This window comes from Sinohyriopsis cumingii, unplaced genomic scaffold, assembly GCF_028554795.1.
Source record: "Sinohyriopsis cumingii isolate HCF-2022 unplaced genomic scaffold, ASM2855479v2 utg001348l, whole genome shotgun sequence".
Classification (NCBI taxonomy): domain Eukaryota; kingdom Metazoa; phylum Mollusca; class Bivalvia; order Unionida; family Unionidae; genus Sinohyriopsis; species Sinohyriopsis cumingii.
Window position 1 is genome coordinate 278,391 of NW_028315988.1, and position 23,258 is coordinate 301,648.

Here is a 23,258-nt window from a genome sequence, read left to right on the forward strand (position 1 = left end):
TTGCTCAATTCTCACTTGGTGTTCTGTATATCAACTCACACTGGGCCATAAAATCGAGGAAGGTCATTAGTGTTACTTTCTTTGGTTTTTAATGAATATCTGATAAAAATGGTTTAAATAACATGTAGAAGTTATGGCGATTTTTATTTTGTACAACACATGATATAAAGCCTACGTGTACTGGATGTTGTTGGGGTTTGACTGACATGCAGGATCACGTTGATTGGTACAATGAGTTCTATGTTAAATAGCGTGTACGTATAGTGAAGTATAAGTTAAAATTAATAAAAACGGGAAATTGTGTTCTTTGGAAAGGTTATGAGATATCGCGACATGAAAAGAAAACACAAACAACAAAACAACAACAAACACCCCAAATTAACAACAAACAAAGAAATATAAAACGAAGAAATAATACAAACTAGTCTACAAGCTTTTATTGAGTTGAAGTTTTCGAAATATTTGATATAAAACAAAATCATTGATATAAACCTTCAGGCAAAAACCTTAAACGTACATTTCATATTATGGCAAAGACCACAACATATTTCATTCACATTGGCGTTCCGCTACTACGTCGTAAACATTACCTTTTTTCAAGATTTTAAAAATAGCTTAACATTTACTTTCGTATCTCAAATTTATATCTAATATATTAATTACAGAACAGTCCTTACGAAGCTCTATGTTTTATGACGTCTATTAAACACTGAAAGTGGAAGATATACTAGAAACGAACGACACGAAAGGGAAAGGAAATTTTGTGGAAAAGAATTACAAATAAGATGCATATAAATTTTTTTTTTTAAACTTTCCTATATATTATGAATTTTTAAAATGTCTTGTTAGTCAGCATTATTATCATAAAGCAAAACTATTTACTTCTCAGAAACCTAGTACGGACAATCTCCTAGGTTATTGAAAAGTCAGAATGTTTTAGCAACAAAGAATTAGGAACTATGTTTTAAAAATAATCGTTAATTATTGTCATTTTATAGTAAACAATAGTTTCTCTGATTGAAAAATATTCCTTTGCCAATCCGCTGCACATATACACATTTATCGGTCCAAATATATTTGATTATCTGTACTGAATTTGTTTCGATGTTCTAAGAAAACAGCCGAATTTGTATAATCAAAAATATATTTCACCATATCAATAAGTGTTGATAATAGCAATCAATCGTGATAGAAAATGACAAAATGCTATATGGTAATATCAGGAGAAATAATAATAATAATAATAATAATAATAATAATAATAATAATAATACATGTAATGACATGGTTATAAAATAGACAGGCATTATACATTAGACCAGTTGAAGGATATACTGCGATGGACATCCAAATTCTTTTCTTTCCCATTCATGACCTTTAGTTGAGTATGCTGTAGAAACAAAATACATGATATAAATATATATATATATATATATATATATATATATATATATATATATATATATAGAGAGAGAGAGAGAGAGAGAGAGACAGACAGACAGACAGACAGACAGACAGACAGACAGACAGACAGAGAGGATTTTGGAAGGAGTATGCACCAGCTTCAGGTCATATATGCACTGTTTGTCATCTTTGTTCCAACACTTTGTTATAAAATTTGCATGTTACATACCAAATAATATGAAGCGAACACTGATACAAGAAACTCAACTACTGTCAACGCGTCGAGTATTCATAAATCATTACACGATGCCATATGTCTCTCTGTCTCTTTTTCTGTCTGTCTGTCTCTGTCTGTCTGTCTGTATGTATGTATGTATGTGTGTGTGTGTGTGTGTGTGTGTGTGTGTGTGTGTGTGTGTGTGTATGTGCGTGTGTGTGCGTGAGTGCGTGCGTGCATGTATATATGTCTCTCTCCAAGAACATAGAGATTAGTCTACAGATGATAATTACTTGTGCGCCGGTACAAAAGGTTCATGCATTTTCTTGACAGATCCAAAGTCAGTTACTTAATAACAAGGTTCTTATAAATCACTTACTTTTGCTTGAAATCTTCGTCCTTCCAAAAGTCGAAACCTACAAAAGATAAAATATCAAATAACAAAATATTCCTCGGAGTTTGGCTCCACAAAAATTCATATACCGCATTAGAACAAAACCAATTCTAATATAATAAAGTAAAACCACCAGTTCTATGCCAAACTAGTACAAATGTATATACTAATTCAAGCGTGTTACTGGTCTTCATTCTTTCCCCATTAATGGAGGTCAAGACATATGAAGATGAAAAAGACAATCCCTTGATTAAAGAACTGAGAGTAACTTTTCATATATCTGAAATGTACACAATACATCGAAAAAGAACATATCTTCACAAAAATATTATCTTATTTCAAATTCTGTTAAAAAAGCGTTTTTAGTTTTACAAGAAATGTCTAGTGTATTCGGTAATTATTTAATACAAACTGGTGCGTATAATACTTATTTTGTATACTACTAGTGTAATCACTATTATACAAGACACATCATTATATGCAGCATTATTTAACACTATTTATGCATAAAGCGAATAGTATTTACCCTTGTATGGTTCTAGTGGTCGTTGGGGTGGTGGAGGTGGCCGTGACAGTTTCGGAGCAGGGCGTGGGATTGGCGGCATATCACGTTTTCTTTCTGAAATAAACAAAATGGGGGAATTAAAAAGTGATCAATTTGTTTCTGAATGTGAAATAACAATGAAATATAATTGCAATTTGACTTAACAAGGAAATATCGTTTCAATCGTGTTAACATCAAAATGGTACATATAAATATGATCACAGCTTGCCTTTATATTGAATATAACTATAGTTCAACTTGACACCAAAATGTTGTTAAAATAATTCAGCCGGATCGGCTACCGTGGTGCATCCTTACGAGCAGCAGGGAGGGTGAACCCTACAACGTTTGGAGCAAGTCCTTTTGGAAAATAAAACTTCCTACAAAAAAATGAAAATGGAAGTTCAATAACACCAAACCGAAGCCTCAAACCAACCGAGATTTTCTCTGATTGGGTTAGCTAATTTTGTCACTTTATTTCTGACATTTGTCTTTTCAAATTTGTATGCGTGTTCGTTTACCCACCTAGCCACACAATATTTGTTGTCGTTCACCCTCCCTGCTGCTGTCTCTTAACCGAAATTGTTATCAAGATCTACACGATACCGCGACCGAGGATCATGTACATTTATTGTGAAAATCCGTATGGGGTAGCTTGCGCACGTGAAAAAAAGTTTTTGAACGTAATCATATCTGTATCCCTTTAACAACAAGTCCAATGAATGTTCGCAGAGTGTCTGTATCAAGTCCATTAAATACAACTAAAATACTGCAGTTATCTTGATCACTTTAGGTATTTGTGTATATCGCTGTGTAACATAAATCAGTCGGTGTTTTTGTGTCTGCCTCCAGAAAATATCCGAGCTAGATTTTTATTGTTTGTTCAGCATCTAATCATCGTATAATACGAGATTATTAATAAATCAATCGAGGTCATCTACAGTTGGGCATCGTCAATATCGGTAATAAACTCAATAATATCATTACCGTCTTCTTCCAACAATTTTGCATTTTCATTTAAATATTTAAGTACACCATAGCGTAGCTGATTATCTACAGATGGTGTCACTAAATATAACTTATCCCAACTGAGCCATCTCATTATTAAATTAAGCTACAATTGCGTCTTACCAGACCCAGATGGACCTATGATAATTGCTCTGATAGAATTTGGTTGCGCTGGGTGATGATTGACTTGCTCTTGCTTTCGTCTCGCTAAGAAATCAATGATATCTATGTTGTACAAATATAATAAATAATATGGATTTATACTGTGTTCGATGCAGAGCATCTACCCCAACAAGGGGATTAACAACAATAATAAAAAAATTAAATGCGTGCACTTACAGGCAAGTGTATGAAATGTTGTACGAAAAAATACAAATTTATTTCGTCTCGTATGAAGACAGGCGGTGATATCGCAGCTTCACTGGGAAAATTACCTGGAGCTCCATGGGAAAAGTATCCAGGAGAAAAACATCTTTCTGGATATAATTACTGTGGTCATGAAACCCGACATGATGTTCGAGTTAACGAACGGGACCGACCAAGACGTGGAGAGTATCCAATAAATGCGATTGATCAAGCGTGCCATATTCATGATGTAGCGTATAAAAATAAAGATTTAGAACAACGACGTATTGCGAACGTGAAGTTGATTCACTCGTTAAATTCTATAAAAAATTTAACCTCTCAGAGAACAAGTTACTGCGATGAAAGGTAAACAGGTGTTAGGGGCTGGTAATTAGTCGGCCAATTATTATGATAATAATGGAATCGATTTATGATAGCCCAAGAGCATAGTGGAGGGGTAGAGCAGGGATTAGTAAACTTGCTGATGCAGAAAATGTCACACGTTCTGTTGCTGCTAATTGGTATGCACGCCAGGCAATATGGCAAATGTAACTACCACCACCTAAACAAATTCAGTACGCACACTTTGATGTCAGCACTTCCAACGAAGTTCATTAGGCAGCTATTTTGTTTTTACCGCATGGTACTATTAAAATTGGTAGACGTCAATCACGCACATACAAGTACTCGTTGACTGCCATTGACGTTGCAAGTAGGTATAAAGAAGCAGAACTGCTATCAACTAAAGCAGCAATTGAAGTTGCATCTGCGTCTGAACGAATTTATGAACGTGATGGTCTACGATGACCACAGTTACTACAGGTTGATCCTGGCAAGGAAGTTATTGTTGCAGCATCATCTCTGATGGAAAAAAATAAGGTCAAAACTTCATATCGCAACTCAAGCAAGTGTCCGGTCGGGGCAGTAAGCTTGAAATGGATCAATGACAGTAGCAGATTATGACATCGCAGATAAACTGGATTTACGGGTTCTAATACAATAAAAAATCCAGGGGGTGCATGAGGTGTAAATATATAGAAAACGTATCCTTGCAGGGCCGGACTGGATTTTTCAAGATCTACTTGATAGCTGCCATCAATTGCATCACGTACAAGATTGACTGCGAATTTGCTGTTATGTTAACAACACCTAGTGATATATGACGAACTACAACGTATGAATCATTGTGTTTGAGAATATTAGGAGGAGGGGCTATTTTTCTCCATGTGGCACCGATTTGTGGGAAATATTGATCGATGATATCGTTGACGCTGTCGAGATGTCCCTAAAATCTGGATTTTGATAAAACATCCTCAGATACTGTCATTTTTATATTAAAAAAACTCTTGTTTGATTGAGTGTTTGATGCTATCATTTGTATAATTGTTGGTAAGTGTATCTGTTGAAGAAATGACAGACTGTACAAATTTGCTGTTTAACAATTTAAGACCATCTACGATTTTATTTGTGTGTTTCATCTGCGAAATAATTTTCTCACAAAGTTTTCATTGGGATACTCTATTACATATTTGGCAATTTGTTTGCATAGCTCATCTATGCTTGCATTATAGTGGACAAAATTATCATCAATTACACTTTTAATAGTGTGAATTTTTTTTTTTCTTTTTACAAATTATATTCTAAAGATGTTATAAATTCCCAGTATATACATGTGGTCGTATCTTTATTAAAATTAGCATCCGGGATAGGCATCACATTCCCTTACATACTCCAACAGTCCGTCGTATCTCATAAAGCCTCCTCCTAAATATTGTTTTCGTCTGAAGTTTGGTCACCGCGTTGATGTTTTGACAGGGCTTGATAAACAGGTGCAATCTCTGACTATTTGAGAACGGTTGGTATCGACGACAGATATATATCTACGGCATAATCCGGAAACTTTATTTCTTTCTCCGCTGATAATGTTGGTTTGTGAGCAGTGATACCTATTTTGGATTCTTTTTCTGTAATATATTTAATTCTGCGCTGGAACTCATCGCTGATCTGTTCGATTTGATATTACCTCTGGGTATACTCATAACTTGCCAATCTGGGGTTCCATAACTTTAATTTTATACGCAAATACCAGTGAATTATTTGCTTGCGACCCATCGAATGATTTTGATCTAATATTTGACCAACTATGACATACTAACAGTTGCGCGAGTCTATTTCCTTCGCTGGAATCGCAGCTGGAAAGTTAACACTGAACTCAGGATTGGTTGAGCTTGCTGATATTATCGTGGTTATTGACGGTGTTGTATTAACCACAATATATTGTAGTAATTCGTTCGACGTTGACATTATTATTTTTTGTTAAATCCTGATTCTAAATCATTCGTAGATTTTGACACAGTCATTCCAAAGGCATATTTGTACCTTGGTGGTAAAGTGCAATCATTTCTGTGAATGCAGTATCTGATATTACTCCATCACTGTGAACTGATGATATCAACGAAAATAATTTAGTGTTAGCTAGCGTAACTGTCTGTAATTTTATTGCACGCTCGTGTAATTTATCAACCGCGCACGTGGATTTTTTTTGCGATGATATTAAGAATACCAGCAATGCATGTTACAACTGCGACACCGATTCCTATCACTGGTGCTATTAAATATGTAGCTGACAATGCGCAGATGACCGTTACTTTTCCAGCGATGACCACAGATGCAGAGTATACAATTATGTCAGTAACAACAACACATCTGCAGTATTGTTTATTTTGCTTTATTGTATACACATCAATGATATTTTTCAGTTGTTTATGCCACGAATGCACTTGTTCGTACCTGAAATGTTGAACGTCGATTGGGTTTTGATTCATTATTTTTTAAATAGGTGGTAGTTTAGCGATACATTCAAGACACCAATACTACAACACGGGGGTGACTTCTTCTTCGGGTTCCACCCAACTGTTACTTCATCGTTTTGATCTAGTACTGCCAGCAATACAGAAGATCCAGTTAGAGGATAACGACACGAAATTGTGGTAGATATCGTAAATCTCGTAACGCTGAGTACTGAGAACCTGTATATACCCGTAATCTCAGCGCTATGTTTGATGGATTTATTTATTGGGACCCATCATGCTGATCCAGACGCTACTGTATATACTACACTGTCGATGATCTTATTATTTCTAAGAGTTTAAAACCTGTATATACCGGTAACCTCAGCGCAGTGTTTAATAAATTTACTGAGTGGTGACCGTAATGTTGATAAAGATGCTACCGTATATACTACACTGTCGGTAAATTTTGTTATGTCAGAGAGGTTAATGATGACTGATGGACTCCCAAAATATCCATTAATGGTTCCATTTATGATTCTACGAAAATTTAAAAACGTTTGTACATGATTAGAATGTACAGATCTAAATGTGCGCACTCCATCATTGATTATCATTACCGAGTTCATCATCATCAGAATGTTGATTTCATCGACGTATTTCTTCGCTGTAGCGTTATCGCTTGATTCTGGTTCTCGAAGACCAGTCATTTTATTATAAGTCATATTGAGAGAACCAGCCATTGTATCACCTGAAGTTAATAAACGATCATTGATCTCAATTCTGATCGTGTTGTTGTTGCTCTCTACGTATCCTTTTGTTGCCAAACCATCATCTGCTTTTGATTCTCCCACATTAATACATATATTTTTACTCATGTTGAGATCGCCATACACAATATCAACAATTCTTCTGATGCGTCCAGTAATCTCTTCCAACAGTGTTAAGACTGATTCATGTGAATATTTAATTTTACCGTTACTAGTAAATACGGCTAAATTATATTCAGTCACATCTGGTACTTTCAGAATAATATCTATCAACGGGATATGTCTCGTCTTTAAATCGTCCTTGCTTATGCTGAAAAATAACGACTTCATTTTGGTCTACATTTGCGAGACTCAAAAGATAAGCTAGTTCATTTTTGACCACTTAAGGGATGCATATTTAGGTAAGTCGCCTTGATGAGTTTTACTCAGGCGAGAAGATATTTCGTAAATATCTACCATTATACTTTAAGATCTGTTTAAAACGACGGTTGACGGCTATACTGTCTGGTGGTATACTTGTGCAAGACTTTAAAAGGTGGTGTCAGCGTTCTTGACACAGCGTCAAATACAGCAATTACTTCATGCCCACATATTGGCGGATCGGTTATTGTCTGTGTTGGTAATGTTGAATACCAGATTGCAGGAATACTACGTATTCCAGTGCTCATATATTTTAAACATTTTTGGTGGCTCCAGTCCATGCGAATCGAAATAGACAATTCCACGTGAATCAATCGCGTATGGAAACCAATGAGTACCTTTTCCAGAATTTTTATCGAGATTAATATACTGGTTTACTGGATATTTGGTTGTTTTGGTAATTTATCACGCAAAAAGACACCTCTGAAGTTTTGGATATTTAATCGCTTAGCAGCATCAATTACCTCCAAATATGACATAGGAAGAACCAACGATGTGTTCCTGAGAGTCTTAGACCTTTTTCGTACCATAAATGGGGAGTTCCTGTCAGTCTTAGACCTTTCCTTTTTTGGGAAGTTTTTATTCCGTGAGCTTATCTTTCTTTAGTGACATCCCAACAGCAGCTCCAACATCACCAAGTGCAGCTGCTTCTGCAATAGCTGGGGCTGTAGCGGCTCTTAACGCTGGTATAGCTGCAAGAAGTGGAAATATAACACCCGTCTTAACTGCGTCTTTAATAGCATCCGCATAAAGATTAAGTAATACGCCGGTCTTTGATCGTTCGGCTTCATTGAAGTGCCTGAGTTGACGTTCTGACAACGATAGTCTATTTGGACCACCATTGATTTGTTCTTTTTTAGTGATACTTTAATTCCACAATCCCCTTTTGATACTGATTGTAGCTTTTTAATCTGACCAGGAGTCAGAGTAATACTAACATGATGATATGACATTATACTATCATGAATGATTTAATTACTGATCGCTTGCAATCCAATTACATGTTTTCTACTGGGACATTAATAACTCTCATTCGTCCACCAAACACCATCAAGTAGCATTTTTTTGTCTGAGAGTATGACTGCGATTACTCTATAACTACCAGCGAGCTGTCGAGCTACACGAGCTCGAAAATGTATATCAACGACTGGTGATTGCCTGAACAAATCAAAATGTTCCAGTGAAAAGTAATAGATTGGATACAGTGTTGTGAAATCCCGCTGAGATATCTGCAAACCAGAATCAACATTCTGATCACGCCCCATAAATGTCATCAACCGATGCTAAGCACGTACAACATGAATTTGATCAAAATTTAACTAAACTTATTCAGAAAGCTCTTGATGTCCATTTAAAGCAACTTCACTAATCCCAAGCGTGTCAAACACCATCGAATTGTGTTCCTGCGAATCTACTCTGGCATTTTCCTGAAACGCGATCAATATATGTCGTGGTGCAGAAAATTCTTGCTGTTTTGCTACCTGCCATGTGAATAACCCGGCAGCATTACTTTGAATGCTGACTGTGGTCATTGTCAACAATGATAATGTTGATTTACCACCTTGATCGATGAAAAAAAAAGCAACCGTTGTTCTTCGGCGAGCGATGGAGTCATTACTGGCATCCACAACGAAAGTTTTGTTAATATTACTTTACCTGCATCAACTGCGTTGGGTCGCCAGGTTGCATCATTGTCGGTGGCTTTTTCTTACAAATACCACGGTATGTTTAGCGCCAAATAAACCTTTTCTAACATTTCTACAGAATCTAAATATATGTGATAGTGGAATCACACATGGAAAATTGTCCACTCCATTTAACATTGATCTACGTGCTGTAAATCCTAAGCTTAAATTGTCATTCATCGATTATACTGCATTAAAACAACCCTGCTCATGTAGCATCTCTAACATCACCTCCAAATACATTTCTGCTAATCAATTGTATCCTTTGCAAACAACATGGACGGACCAGCTGACCTCGAGTAATCATCGAAATATATTGCAAGGCCAAGTATCGTCATGGAAACATCAACATTTTCCAGACACGATTCAATATTTTTCCATAAATCATGTATGTGGTGCTGTAAAATAACGCCAAAACATCATTGTTAACAAAATCAGTTCGATCTAAATATCCGTACGCTGTATCATTTGCCTTCAAAAGTCTACCTTCGATCTCAGTGAATGTCTCAGCGGGTAAGAAACATCTACTAATATCCTGAACTTGCAACTAAATTTTTCTTCGTGCATTAGGTACACGTACGTTATAAGAATATTATTGATAATCGCGCACCTGTTCATCTTTGAGAACTAGCGCAATCATGTCTAATGCGGGATCAGATACACATTTGAACATATTTATTATACATGATATCGTATAACACGAATAGACTAGCATTTATATTTGTTTCGTTTCTGACATGGGTACACCAGCCAAGTCTGCTAGTGTTTGATTTGCAGCTTGATTTATTATTTTACTAACATTTGTAGGCGTAATTTCAGTGCTTGGCAATTTTACTGGCTGCGGTTTTCGTCGTATTAATCGTGTTTGTCGATTTCTTGATTGCCGAGGATGCTTTACCAGCAAATCACCAATACCTTTATCACGAACAATGTCAATAGCTTTCATTCCCAGTTGCTTTGCAATCGGTATTACTTTTGGGGCTATCCTTCTAAATAGGCCCATAACAACATCACGAAGTCCATCCCGGAAGATCGCTGTGTATGTTGATAATCGCGAATTAATCCCCCTTATCATTTCATGATAATCTTATTTCATTGTCACTGATCTACTTATATACCTTCAATCACTGTGACAATCATCAACGATTTCATCAATGAGGGACCAATAAACATTACTGTCCATGATATCGCCTGTAAATAATCTTTGACAAATATCAGCTGCTTCATTAATGATTTCTGGGGAATTATTACCTGCTCGTCTTCTGTCAATCAAAAGTTCTAGTCGATTAACATCATCAAGAACCTTATTGAGGCATGGAGTAACAAGATCACTTCCAGCTGTTTCTTTTGCTATTTCTTACTTGATGAAAGTAATTCCATCCTTCGTCTAATTTCTTCAAATTACAACTCTTCTTCTATTTGTTTCCGTGCTTGTTCAACCTCTTTACATTTCGACTTATTTCTTTTCGTTTCCTTTCCGCTTTTGCTTTTTCAAGTTCCTGTTCCATTTCTTCGTATCTTTTTCCCCTTTCCTGCATTGTTTGTCTCATATGCTCACCTACTGCTTTGCTAAAAATGTTAAACTGATTAACGTCAACTTCAGATCTAATCTACGGAGTATTAGTAGCCATGCGACATACATCCCTAATCTAATTGGCAGTTTTTAAGAGATTTAACATATTCGGGTTTTACATACTTACCTCTATCATGATATCCAAACGTGGCAATATTAATTGTTTGGTCTGGGTCATAGATAGCGGCAATATCTTCGGGCGTAAATTTATATGTAATGTTAATTCTAACTCTTGGTAGAGGTTGTGGTTGAGGAGGGTGTGGCTGAGAAGGTTCCTTGGCTGGTGGTTGAGCTGCTTGAAGACGGCCAGCAATATTAACAGGCACTGTTTTAAGAGTTTTTGAGCCTCCTCAGTTGCTGTAACAATTTTCTTTGTTGGTTCGACAATTGGTTTAAATAAGTGTTCTGTACTTTCAGTAAATTCCACCTGAAACTTCTGACGCGCTCGTAATTTTTGTCTCACACAATCACGAACTGGAATATATTTTTACTTGCCTCTAGTCTCTTTCGAGCTAGTCTAGCTGTGCGAGATTCCAATTATTGATATAATAATGATTTTATTACACCACACTACAGCAGCAGGGAGGGTGAACGGCAAACATTGAATGTCCAGGTAGGTAAACGAACACGCATAGAAATTTGAAAACATAAACACAAACGTCAAAAAAAAAGTATCAAAGCGCGCTAGACCCATTAGAGAAAATCTCGGTTGGCTTGATGCTTCGGTTTCATGTTACTGACCTTGTATTTTCATGTTTTTCGTAGGATGCTTTTTTAAAAAAAAACATACTTAAGTTGTAGGGTTCACCCTCCCTGCTGCTTTACGCGAATATATTGTTAAAATGGTAAAGCAGCATCAGTTATCTTGGTATATCTTTGAGCAAGACACATTAACCTACTTCCCTCGATATGGCATAAACTTCACATTGTTGATGTGCCGTGAACATCAGACCAAACATTATAGATTGTGTGCGAGGTTAACATATTTACTAAAGGAACTATAGCAAAAATATTTACGATACACGTTAACTGTTGAACTGAAAGAACGAGAGATAGAGAGAAGGAGGGAGGGTAGAGAGGCTTCACTGTTCATTTTATTAGCAACAGTTCGACGATCTGTCGTACTTAATCCCCCTCAGATACAGGCGTTATTATAGGCTCCTTTCTGTACTATAGCTGAGTGAAATAACGGAGCCAACTGTTCCACCTTAACAATGTTTTCTGTTATATGTCTAATTACAGCAAAACCCAAACAAGTATTTGAATCATACACGGGTTGATGTGTTCAATCGTTTCACATGGCACAGGGCAAGAGACCGAGACTCTATTTTCGCCAGTGTCCCGCCAAACATTTGCAGTTAGAACATCGTACGTTATAAGTATTTTTATGGTCAATTTTAAAATTGATTATACTTGTTTTTATATTAAATAATAAAATGTACTGAGCAACCTATATTTTAGGGTAAAGCTGACAGCACAAAGTTGTAGTACTAGTTGTAGTAGTAAAGAGGTAGTAATAGAGGTGGTAGTAGTAACAGTGGTAACATGACGAAGTGTAGGAATGGAAAGGGCAGAACGAAGAAAAAACCTGAATATGTGTGATGGTGGGGTTGGTAGTGGTTATGTTCGGAGTAACAACTAAAAAGTATCAAGGTAAACCTTTTGGAGAAGTAACTAGATTAAAGGGAAGTAGTGGCTACTAGTAACATATCTTACCTGGCTTTGGAAATTTCTTAACTTTCTTGATCCTTATTATTTTTCTTCTCCTCTTGCATCTTAATTGCAAAGAAAATATTTCATCGTATACTTCATATTTAAGGCAAATACAAATTAAAACCAGGAGCTAAATACATGTAACATCACAATAAGTGCAAGTTTGATGGTAATATGTGCGAATCTTCAGGAAAAACAAAAATGCCCTAGACATGAGTTTTAATCAGTACAGGACAAACATTAAAAAGGTAACAGAGACTGAATCTTTAAGGCATCACACAATCTTCCATTCCCTTCCTGCGCAAGTGTACTGCAATGGATCACAAAATTCAGTTATCGTTCGGGAACGCTTTTCACTCCGAATTACATCAACATTGTAAGTTAGATGCAAATAAGAGAAAGGGTGCTGAATTGAGTCCTTATATGATACTTAAAGTAAGTTTCAATAACGCCTGAAAAAAATAGGTCACAGATGGCCATATACGACGCGAAAGAATTTGGTCTTAAAGGATGAAAAAGTCTCGGAATTAGATCCCGGACACGATTTTGACGCTAGTGTATAAAACGATTGAAATATATACATGGGCGCCCGCACATAAGGGTGAGGTGGTGGGTTTCGCTTCTAACTATGTTTTGTTCTACATATGTTAAACTTAAAAGCTGACTACTACATGTCTGCCTCCCCACCACCAATAATTATATGGTCCCCGTTGAAGGGATACCACATGTTTGTGCGCGACACAAATGCCAAGATGCTTCTACCGTACAAGGTTGAAGTCAATATGAGTAGTAATATGTGAGAAAACAGCACGCACAGTCAGATCAGTCGAGCACATAAACTAACTAACATACGATCGAAGTGAATCCTCTCTCCAGCAAAGTTTTCAAAATTAGGTGCAACATTCGTCTTTACATATACAAAACTATCTTTTCGTCAAACACGTGTAATATAAAATAAGTATAACTAGCTACAAAATTCTAACGGCGACAATTATATGAATAGAAAGACAGACACACATACAAAAGCAGACAGACATGTAAACAGATACAAAGAGCATGACTCAACTCACATCTTTATTTTCGGACAACCTTCCTTGCTCATCCGACAAAAAATCCAAAAGGACACAACCGCAGTTGCAGCGATGACAAGGCAGAGCACTACAAACCAGGCTACGTTCCGACCGTCTTCGAAAAACGTCCTGTATCTATCCGTAGTAGTTGTCGTCGTACTTGTTGTAGACTGAGAGATTTTGATGGTAATCAACGCCGTAGACGACAAACCGCCGCTGTCCGTTGCTATGGCCTTCAACGTCACAGAATTTCCATCTCCAATCGGTTGAACAGATGAGGCAATGTAGACCTCACCCGTATCACTCTTGATACCAAAGTACGCTGCGTATGACGAAGATTGATCCAGGCTGTAGGTATAGACACCGTACGTACCTAAATCGCCATCAGTTGCAGTGACGCTGCCGATTACGGTCTGTACGGGCGCATAGTAACCAGCGAAAAACGTGTATGAAGAAGGAGAAAAGACGGGCGTGTTGTCATTTATGTTATCTGAAGAAAAAAATACAGTTTTATCGATACGTAAAAGACTGATAATCTCACATAATTCTTCAAGAATAACAGCCGACGATGTAAACTAAATAAAAACTGCTTTTTGTGATATCTTCATACATATTTTAATGGTTCAAATGATATCCCTAAATCCTCCAATCCTTCCTTAGCAAATTAAATAGAGAAACATGAACAGTATGATCACTTGCACGAAATTCGAATAAAACTATGCAAACTTAAGAAAGGTTATAACACCTTTTCTGAAAAGAGGGGAATAAAATGGAGAATGGTGTTGATATTGACGATTACCCTAAATTCACGAAATAACGTTGAGGAATATCCTGACTTACTTATTCTAATGGATAACGTTGACGTTGCTGTCAGTCCTCCACTGTCTTTTACGGTGACGATGCAAGTTACTGTCGTTGGCAACGTCCCAAGATCATAGTCGTAGTTCGACGCAAACGTTAACCTCCCCGTAGACGATGACATACTGAAAAGCCCGGTGTTAGAACCACAGTCATTGCTGAAGGTCTTCGTGTCAGCCGAATCGGGATCAGTCACTAAGATACCAGGGTCAGGCAGAGCTGTGCCACTCTGGAAATAATAATAATAATAATAATAATAATAATATTATTATTATTATTATTATAGATTACATTATAACCGTTTACAGAGTAGTCATTTCATAAAGTGCATTATAACATTTTTGAATAAAGTACATTCTATTATCGCATACCTCTGATTGTAACAGGAATTGATAAATATTCGTCCTTATCAATGAGTCTAATTTCACTCTATATCCAAGATATCTATAAGTTTTGCGTAAAAGAGATCAGTATTTTTGTGCACGGTAGCAAGAAATCACACCACCTGGTTGATAATACAGTTAATTCAGTAAATGATGCTATCTCCTGTGCAACATATTTGCCTACAGAATGATATTAACCAAACACAAGTGTCACCTTTATCTCGTAACATATGTAGATCGTGTGTTATGTAACGTGTCCATGTGGTACGACTTCATGATTTCGTATTGGGTTTACCCGGAATTCAAGGGTGGACTGGTAATATACATATTTATAAACACAAATGCCGAATCTGTACACAAGTGTGCCCAACCTAAACATAAATGCACTCTATCTATGCATAGTTAAGCTCAATGACAACAATATGTACAGGTCAAGCCAATGTCTAAGAATGTTTAGTCCCGACAAACGGAAATTCCTTCCCTTCCCTTTCCTTATGCAGGCGACAACACCTCTGTATTAGTAACCTGTACAAAATTGCCAATATGGATATGAAATGGCATCACTGATGACAGTTCAGAGCCGATTGCATGATTATATTTAAAGAAACACCGAATACAGAAGACATTGCCGGTCTCTCCTATAAACAGAAAAGAAATTTCATTTAGTGGCGCATAGTAAAAAATACATCTCACGGTTGAAACACCATGGAATAGACGTATATTTTGCGATTGAATACAGATTGTAATCACTGGTAAAAATTGACTCTACGTGCAGCGAAAGAGCGAAGAAGCTAACCGACCCGAGTGCCTAGGTCTACATGGAAATAATGTCAGGGCAGGTGCCATATTTTGGGACTGCATTACACATCATGTAGAGGATATATTGGTCGATATTAAAGGAAATATTAAAAGCGAGAAGTACGTTATTACTTAGTTCTTTTTATATTGATCTATGCAGAATTTTGCAGATTCAAAATTTATATGGCAAAATGACAATGAAAATTGCCCCAGTTCTGCATGTTCTCATGCATGGAAACGGGGAAACAATATTTACAGTGTTGAGTGGCCATCACAGTAACTAGACTGCAGCGTAACTAACATTGTGTTGCATAAATCTGACTTGAAATAATCCTGCTTGCAATTAAATATTGTTAAGATCTAATAAAGGATGTTTCAGGTTCGATGGACATCGATAACTAGGGACTATATCAAAACTTAATTAAGCACAATTCTCAGAAGACTCAAGGAGATATTACATCCGGGGAGTATATTACCAAACACCTGAAAACCACATATGTGCAATACTTAGTGATTTGAGTTTTTGTCTTGTGTTAATGTCGTCGCCGTCATCTACTTTGCCTTGCGTCATTTGTGGTAAGTCATTGGTATGTCATTGTATAGCACTATCTTTCTTTCTCCGCTATTTCGCTCTTCACTTCCTTCTTCAACGGCTAGCATTTAAATGAATTCAATGTCCAGAATCACCAGCTAATATGCCCAACTGCTCAAATTATTTTGTTTGAATAAACTCAGCATTTGATTGGCGAATGCAAAATGATTGAATAAATCCCCGAAATCTGATTGGCTAAAATTAGAGAACAGTTGTAATCTCTTAATGAAAACCAGATAGAGATGTACTAGACTAAATTGTGAAACTTTATATGCAATGATATTTTTTCAGACGAAAATCAATCATTCATCTAGTTTATATCCTCTTGTACTTTATTCGAACACTTTTGTCCTTGCAAGTGAGAGAAAGCGGGTCCACATATAGTGTTATTCTTACTTAGATCATACTTACTGACGCTTCATTGGTAGAAATAGCATAGACTGCTTGACTGAACGATGGGGCTTCATTTACATTAGTGACTTGAATTTGTAGAATCTTTGTATTTGTAGACGTGCCATCGCTTACTGTTATGCTGAGGTCAAAGGCTGTTGTCGACAGAGCCTCGTAGTTTAATACTGAGCCAGTCGTTGAAATCAAGCCAGCTATAAAAATATAAACATTGATGATTGCATTTCCAACATTCAATTTACGTTTGGTTATAACGTTTCGTTTTTTAAATTTTGCCTTAGCGTAAAACCTGGAAAGTTAAGCAAAGTGTTTGTTCATGGACACATTACAACAGCTGATCCGAGCTGATTCAACGGTGGGAATCGAACCCGCAACATTCTAGTCACTATTCATTTGCTATAACCACATTGAATTTATATATGTCTGAAGCTAATAATCCTGTTTTATTGCTGATTTTTAGTTTTCCTCAAAACAGTGATAGTGACATGGTTATAAAAGGCGGGTATGCGTAAAAAGAAGATTAATGTAAATCAAGGTTCCAAAGTTTGACAAATGGCTTGGATTTAAATACGCAACTACTTTTGTGGTAGTGTTAGGTGTTTTTCTCTACACACATTATATTTGAAGCATACAAGTACTCCGAAGAAAATTTTCTCGGCAAATGAAGATAAACAAGGCCTATCATAGTAAAAGTACTGTAAAAGGAAGTGTTTGTGTGTGTGTGTGTGTGTGTGTGTGTGTGTGTGTGTGTAGGGGATTTGCAAAGGTCTACTTTGAATGAATACAAATCTGCCTCGTAAAATTGCCAGCAGAGCCACAAACATTTCTACCTACATAGACGTATCTACACGTGGTTTATTATTTTAGTATCCTATGCACGTTCAGTCTGTCTGTCTGCCAGACTTTATATATATATACGTAGATCCGTTGATCTTTAATACCAGTTCACCGTTCTGTCAGTCTGTTTTTTTCTTCTCTCCATTTGAATTCTGTTTCTGTCATCTGCATTTATGTATGTGCAAATGCCAAAGTGCAAAAATATGAAGAAACAAACTGCGCCGTAAAAATATTATATTCAATGGGAAGTTCTGTGTCACGTTTGTTAACGGCTAGGTATATATCCAGCAGTTGTACCATTTATTTTTTACTCTGCTGAAGTTTATTTTGTTTTTACATACATGCACTGTCAATTCCGAAAAAACTCAAGCCACTCCCAGGTGAAGACGTCATTGTGTAGGTATGCGTGTCGCCGGTATTTGAATCTGTGATACTTATTTGAAAAACTGAATTCCCGATGGCGGTGTTTTCAGGAACAGTTAGCGCGCTTCCCAAGGGTAGATTGTTGATATTTACTGCACCGTTTATATCTGGAAAAAAAGACAATATTAGATTTAGCAGAGTTTGTTTTAATACGTAAAAATGAGGTGAATTTACTTTAGATAAATTAATCTGGGACAATTTTAAACTTTCTTAATTTCGATATATTTCAGTGAGGTTTATTTTCGTCACTCTCCATATAGCGTAAAATACAGCATCAAAAATAAATGACTAAATGTCTCAAGATAGACATACGTGATGACAAAAATAATAATAATAATGATAATAATAATAATAATAATAATAAATATAACAATAATAATAATAACGACGATAAAGTCCTTCTTTTTCTAAGATTTACTGAAATTACACATTGTCAAAAAATAGAGAATTAAAGTTTCCTGAAATTACTCCAGCAAAAATATGACTCAAGGAGAAAAAGTGCAAAACGGTCAGCACCAAAGAAAACGTTAAATCGTATTTCGATGAATACGTTTGTGAAGACTCACTGGTACATACAAATGACACAGGCGGATTCAGCATAATTTTTAGCCCTCTTCATACATGATACAATCATTGAACAATATGTCAACAGGGTAGAGGAGACTAATAATAAAAACAAAATGATGGAGGTGGTGGTGTGTGTGTGTGGGGGGGTGGGTGGGAGACAAAGAACGCATTTGCGATTTGAATAAGTTATTGAAATCATCTGGTATCAATTATACATTTCCATACATATTGTATAATTCTATAATTTTTTTTGTATAGCTCTTTCCCCAATGGAGTAGATCTAAGCTAAACGTTTTTTTGCATGGCACTAAGCGTAATTTTGTGACCAATTCATTTCTTTGCTTCTTTGCTGGGTTGGTCGAGTGGTCTAAAGCGATCACCGTTACGGATCATCGCCATCTCACCTCTGCCTGCGTGGGTTCGAGTGTCAGATTCGGCAATGTGGGTATGTGAGAAAGCTTGCCAGTAGCTTCTCGTGGGTCGGTGGTTCTTTCCGGGGTTTCCTTGGTTCTTCCTTCACCATTTATACAGGTCCCCATATGTAGCCTATCTTGTGCTGAAAAATGACGTTAAACCCTGTAACAATAACAACAACAACAAGAACAACAACAACAACTTTGCTGGGTTCTATACTTCCGATAATACATGAACAAATGTAAACTTATTATATATCCAGCTGCTAGAACAAACACAGGTGGAAAAAAATTTAATCCGGTAGAGACCAGCTTTTAATGGGCTTACATTATGTCGCAGTCTGATATGGATGACTAAAACTAGACCTTTTACTGCATTTGATATTTGGACATACATGCTTTATCAAGAACTTAAGGAATACTGCCTTGTATATCCTGTTCCATAAGACTCCAGCTGAGGATACCAATGACGATTTAGTAATATATAGCATGAAACTGAAACTGGCTATATTATTAGAATGTCGAATGTTTTAATTTATTTAAGGGGGAGAGAATAATTCAATATTATAGAGTGTTAAAGTCTTTCCCACCCAGTTTCGATATAGAGAATGCCCTACTAGTATATTTTGGAACTACTGTAAGTATTCTTGCCGCTTAAAGCAGACGTTTCTAAAATGTAATATTTTTTTCTGAATATATCAACGAACATACATCGAAGACAACACTGACACATTTTGAGATGGGTCTGAGATATATATATATATATATATATATATATATAGAGAGAGAGAGAGAGAGAGAGAGAGAGAGAGAGTGAGTGAGTGTTTAGACGCAATTTACCTGCTACGTTTGTATTTTAATTTCTAAGATTGGTTATTCGAGATGATACTATTTTTAAATTGCAATTAGCATGAAAAGTCCATTTGATATTTGATGAAATTAGTAACCTAAGATGGCGACAAGAATCCATATAAATAAGATTAGTATTTTCAAAACCAGGTTCATGAATATTTGTTACATTCTTGTTCGTAAAAAGCATAAAACAACTGGGGTCTTATTTCTGGATTAAACACTAAGAGCCAACGCTTCAACCGTTTATGCAGTTTTATTAGATCATTATTCATGACCAGTTATATTTCAACACAGCAAGAGAACAAATAATGAAGAGATGGTTTTTATCTGCAAAGAGAGTGCGAGAAACCTCATACCATAGGAAATATCGTGTACGTAGATTGGAAACAAGAGGCATAAACACGCATCTTTGTAGCGCAATAAAATGTATTATCGTTCATTTTGTGTGTGAACACAAAGACGATTTTCGTTTTCTATTACTTAGATTATTTTTAAAATATTTTATCAGATTATCCGAAATACCGTAATTTAAATTTAAATAATAAGATCGTGCGGCGTTCTTAATCGTTAGATACATATACGATAGAAAGGAAAACAGAGGGACGATAAGAAGGAGGGGCCGTAAGAGAGCCCAGGTCGAACAACACTTTTTAATTTTATGAAAGAAATGTTTTGTTTGAATAAGAACGGGGGGGGGGGGGGGGGGGCTCGGGTGTTTCTTAGCCCAGGGCCTCTCATCGCTCTCTACGCCCTGTGAATACCCACCTGTTATATCAATCGTGAGCGTTTTCGGCCCAACCAGTGTCCTTCCGTCATACACGTACACATTCAAATCATAGCCTACCGTCTGAAGGTTCTGAAGACTTTGGGTCACTTGAATAACGCCAGCTATTGGAAGGTAAACAGGGAAATTAATTGTGATTTGTGATAAATAATTGACACTGACTTTTTTAGAACAGAAATGTTTCAAGAACATATATACATACATACATACATCCTTGCATACATACATCCATCCATACACACACACACACACACACACACACACACATACACACACACTCATACATACATACATACATACATGCATACATCCATGCATACATACATACATGCACACACACACATTAAATATAATTTCCGTCCTAGAAGAGAGAAATCAAGTTAATATTATTTATTTTGGAAAATAATTGAATTTAATCTGCTAATAAAAGACGATGAAAGGGGTATGGTGATTCCATGCATGCAATACTTCATCAAAATATATCGTTTTGAAACCATTTTACTGCACAAAATCCGGCTTATTTTAAACATTAGAGAGAGGATTGTTTGTTTGTGGTCTTTTAGTTGATATTCATTACACTTCAAATTATACTTACAATTCAATATGGTGAAAGGACATTGAGATGGGCTGCATGTCATGTTAAAATACAATTGGTCGTTCTCGGCATCTGTTGCCGTCACTGTGTAAGCGACTGTTCCCGTGGTAGAAGCGGTTGACACCATTGTGGAGGCTGCAATGTACCAAGTCGTGTACATGGAAATTTTCTCTTCTCAGTTCGCAAAAACTTTTTATTTATTTTGTTAGGCATATTTACTTTGTATTCTGTGATTGACATTTGTTTTTATTGAGGGTGGACGTTTGGGGTCTACCTGACTAATGCCCTTGTTGTAAACAACATATTACATAGCTTACTCTTGTCTGTGGTTTTAGATTATACTTTACGATTATTATTTCTTGGAGGTACACGTATTTATTTAGAGCTATGTTCAAGGTATAAATTTCTTTTTAGAAATTAAAAATGTTCTATACGAAATTTGCTTACTAACTTGACGAGAAAATGACTCTCATCGTCATGCTCTTGTTGTGTCTTATATTTTCCTTTTACTAAAGCTTAAAGTTGTAAACAAACGTTGCATTCCTACTTTAACAACTGACTAGTTGAATCAGTAGTTTGATTATGGTAAGTTATACTTTGAGATGACTTATTTTTGACTATTCATTGCAATTTAAAAGAGTTAATTGATCTAGGGCTAAATCACTATTTTGGAATTATTGTAAATTCATTAATGGACATTCTGGACTATATCATTATGCAACATCAAGATTTTTGGCACATTAGCTAATTAAAGACAGTTGGCGCATCAGCACATTAAATACTGGACTTTATTCGGAAAACGGCTAGCATTCATTTGGAGCAATATAATTTTGAACTTATAACTTTTAGGACTATTTGTGATTTAATTCACAATACTCTAAGTCCCTTGTAAGTTTACATTTTGTATTTTAAGGCAATACATTACTCTTTTAATTGTACAAAACATTTTCTTTTTTCGCTGTTTCTGCTATGTAGTTTAAGACCATAGAATCGTAACAATTTATTCTAATTTATTGTATATCTTAATTTTTTATTTAATGACAATAACGCTTAAATGCTCAAAAGGACAACAACGTGTGATATAGCCAGGATGATCTATTCGCTTGAAACTGTGTAAATTTAATGAATTTTTCAATCGTATGCACAATTACAGCAAGGTTACTTATTCCCATACTATGTAATGGCACATTATTTTGGTTATTATTCAACCGAAAGATGCAAATGGATGAATCGTTCATAAAGCTAAACACTCCAACAGTGATATCTAATTGTTTTCAAAAATTAAAATAAAATCAAAATATACAAACGTCGCATGGCACCTGCCATTCCCAATTAATGTTCTGGGGTTTATAAATGTGCAAATAAGTCATGGTCCCAGGCACTTTTAGAAATGGGAACACTAGTCTGGAAAAAAAGATTATGTGAAGCAGACCCACCCCAGCCACACGCGTTAAAATGCTTGAGAGATGCAACATTTGCTTCGTTTTACAGTAATTAGATATCACTTGTGAACTGTTACATAGTTTTTGTAAACAATGTCTTGTGAAATTGGTAGGATTTAATTGAAATACGTTTATTTTGTACAATAAATACTTTTTTGTAAAACAAAATACATACAAAATACAGTGGCCATTTAAATATTCAAGAGGATAGTTCATAGCTAATAGCATTATGATTTATATCTTATAACCAGATTAATTCTATTACGCGTAACAGTAGGTCGTGCAGTTAACATTAGTTTGTTTTGGCAATATGGCTGAATATCAATATCACGAAAATATCATGTTGTGTTTCTTTATGATTCTGTATTGTCCAT

At 35.9% G+C, this 23,258-nt stretch overlaps 1 protein-coding gene across 1 annotated transcript in view; it reads right to left on the reverse strand.

The window, feature by feature from the left end:
* Positions 1-415: 415 nt before the first annotated feature.
* Positions 416-23,258, reverse strand: part of LOC149772598 (cadherin-23-like) — a 36,916-nt gene continuing 14,073 nt past the window's right edge. Inside the window, exons 8-17 of the mRNA XM_089947596.1 lie at positions 21,443-21,577; positions 20,829-20,951; positions 18,150-18,338; positions 16,975-17,165; positions 14,773-15,019; positions 13,933-14,422; positions 12,866-12,924; positions 2,542-2,634; positions 2,001-2,037; positions 416-1,390 (exon numbers count right to left, since the gene is read on the reverse strand). Of these exons, the coding sequence (XP_089803722.1) occupies positions 1,378-1,390; positions 2,001-2,037; positions 2,542-2,634; positions 12,866-12,924; positions 13,933-14,422; positions 14,773-15,019; positions 16,975-17,165; positions 18,150-18,338; positions 20,829-20,951; positions 21,443-21,577 (1,577 nt within the window). The 3' untranslated portion in view covers positions 416-1,377. The remainder of the gene's footprint in view (positions 1,391-2,000; positions 2,038-2,541; positions 2,635-12,865; positions 12,925-13,932; positions 14,423-14,772; positions 15,020-16,974; positions 17,166-18,149; positions 18,339-20,828; positions 20,952-21,442; positions 21,578-23,258) is intronic.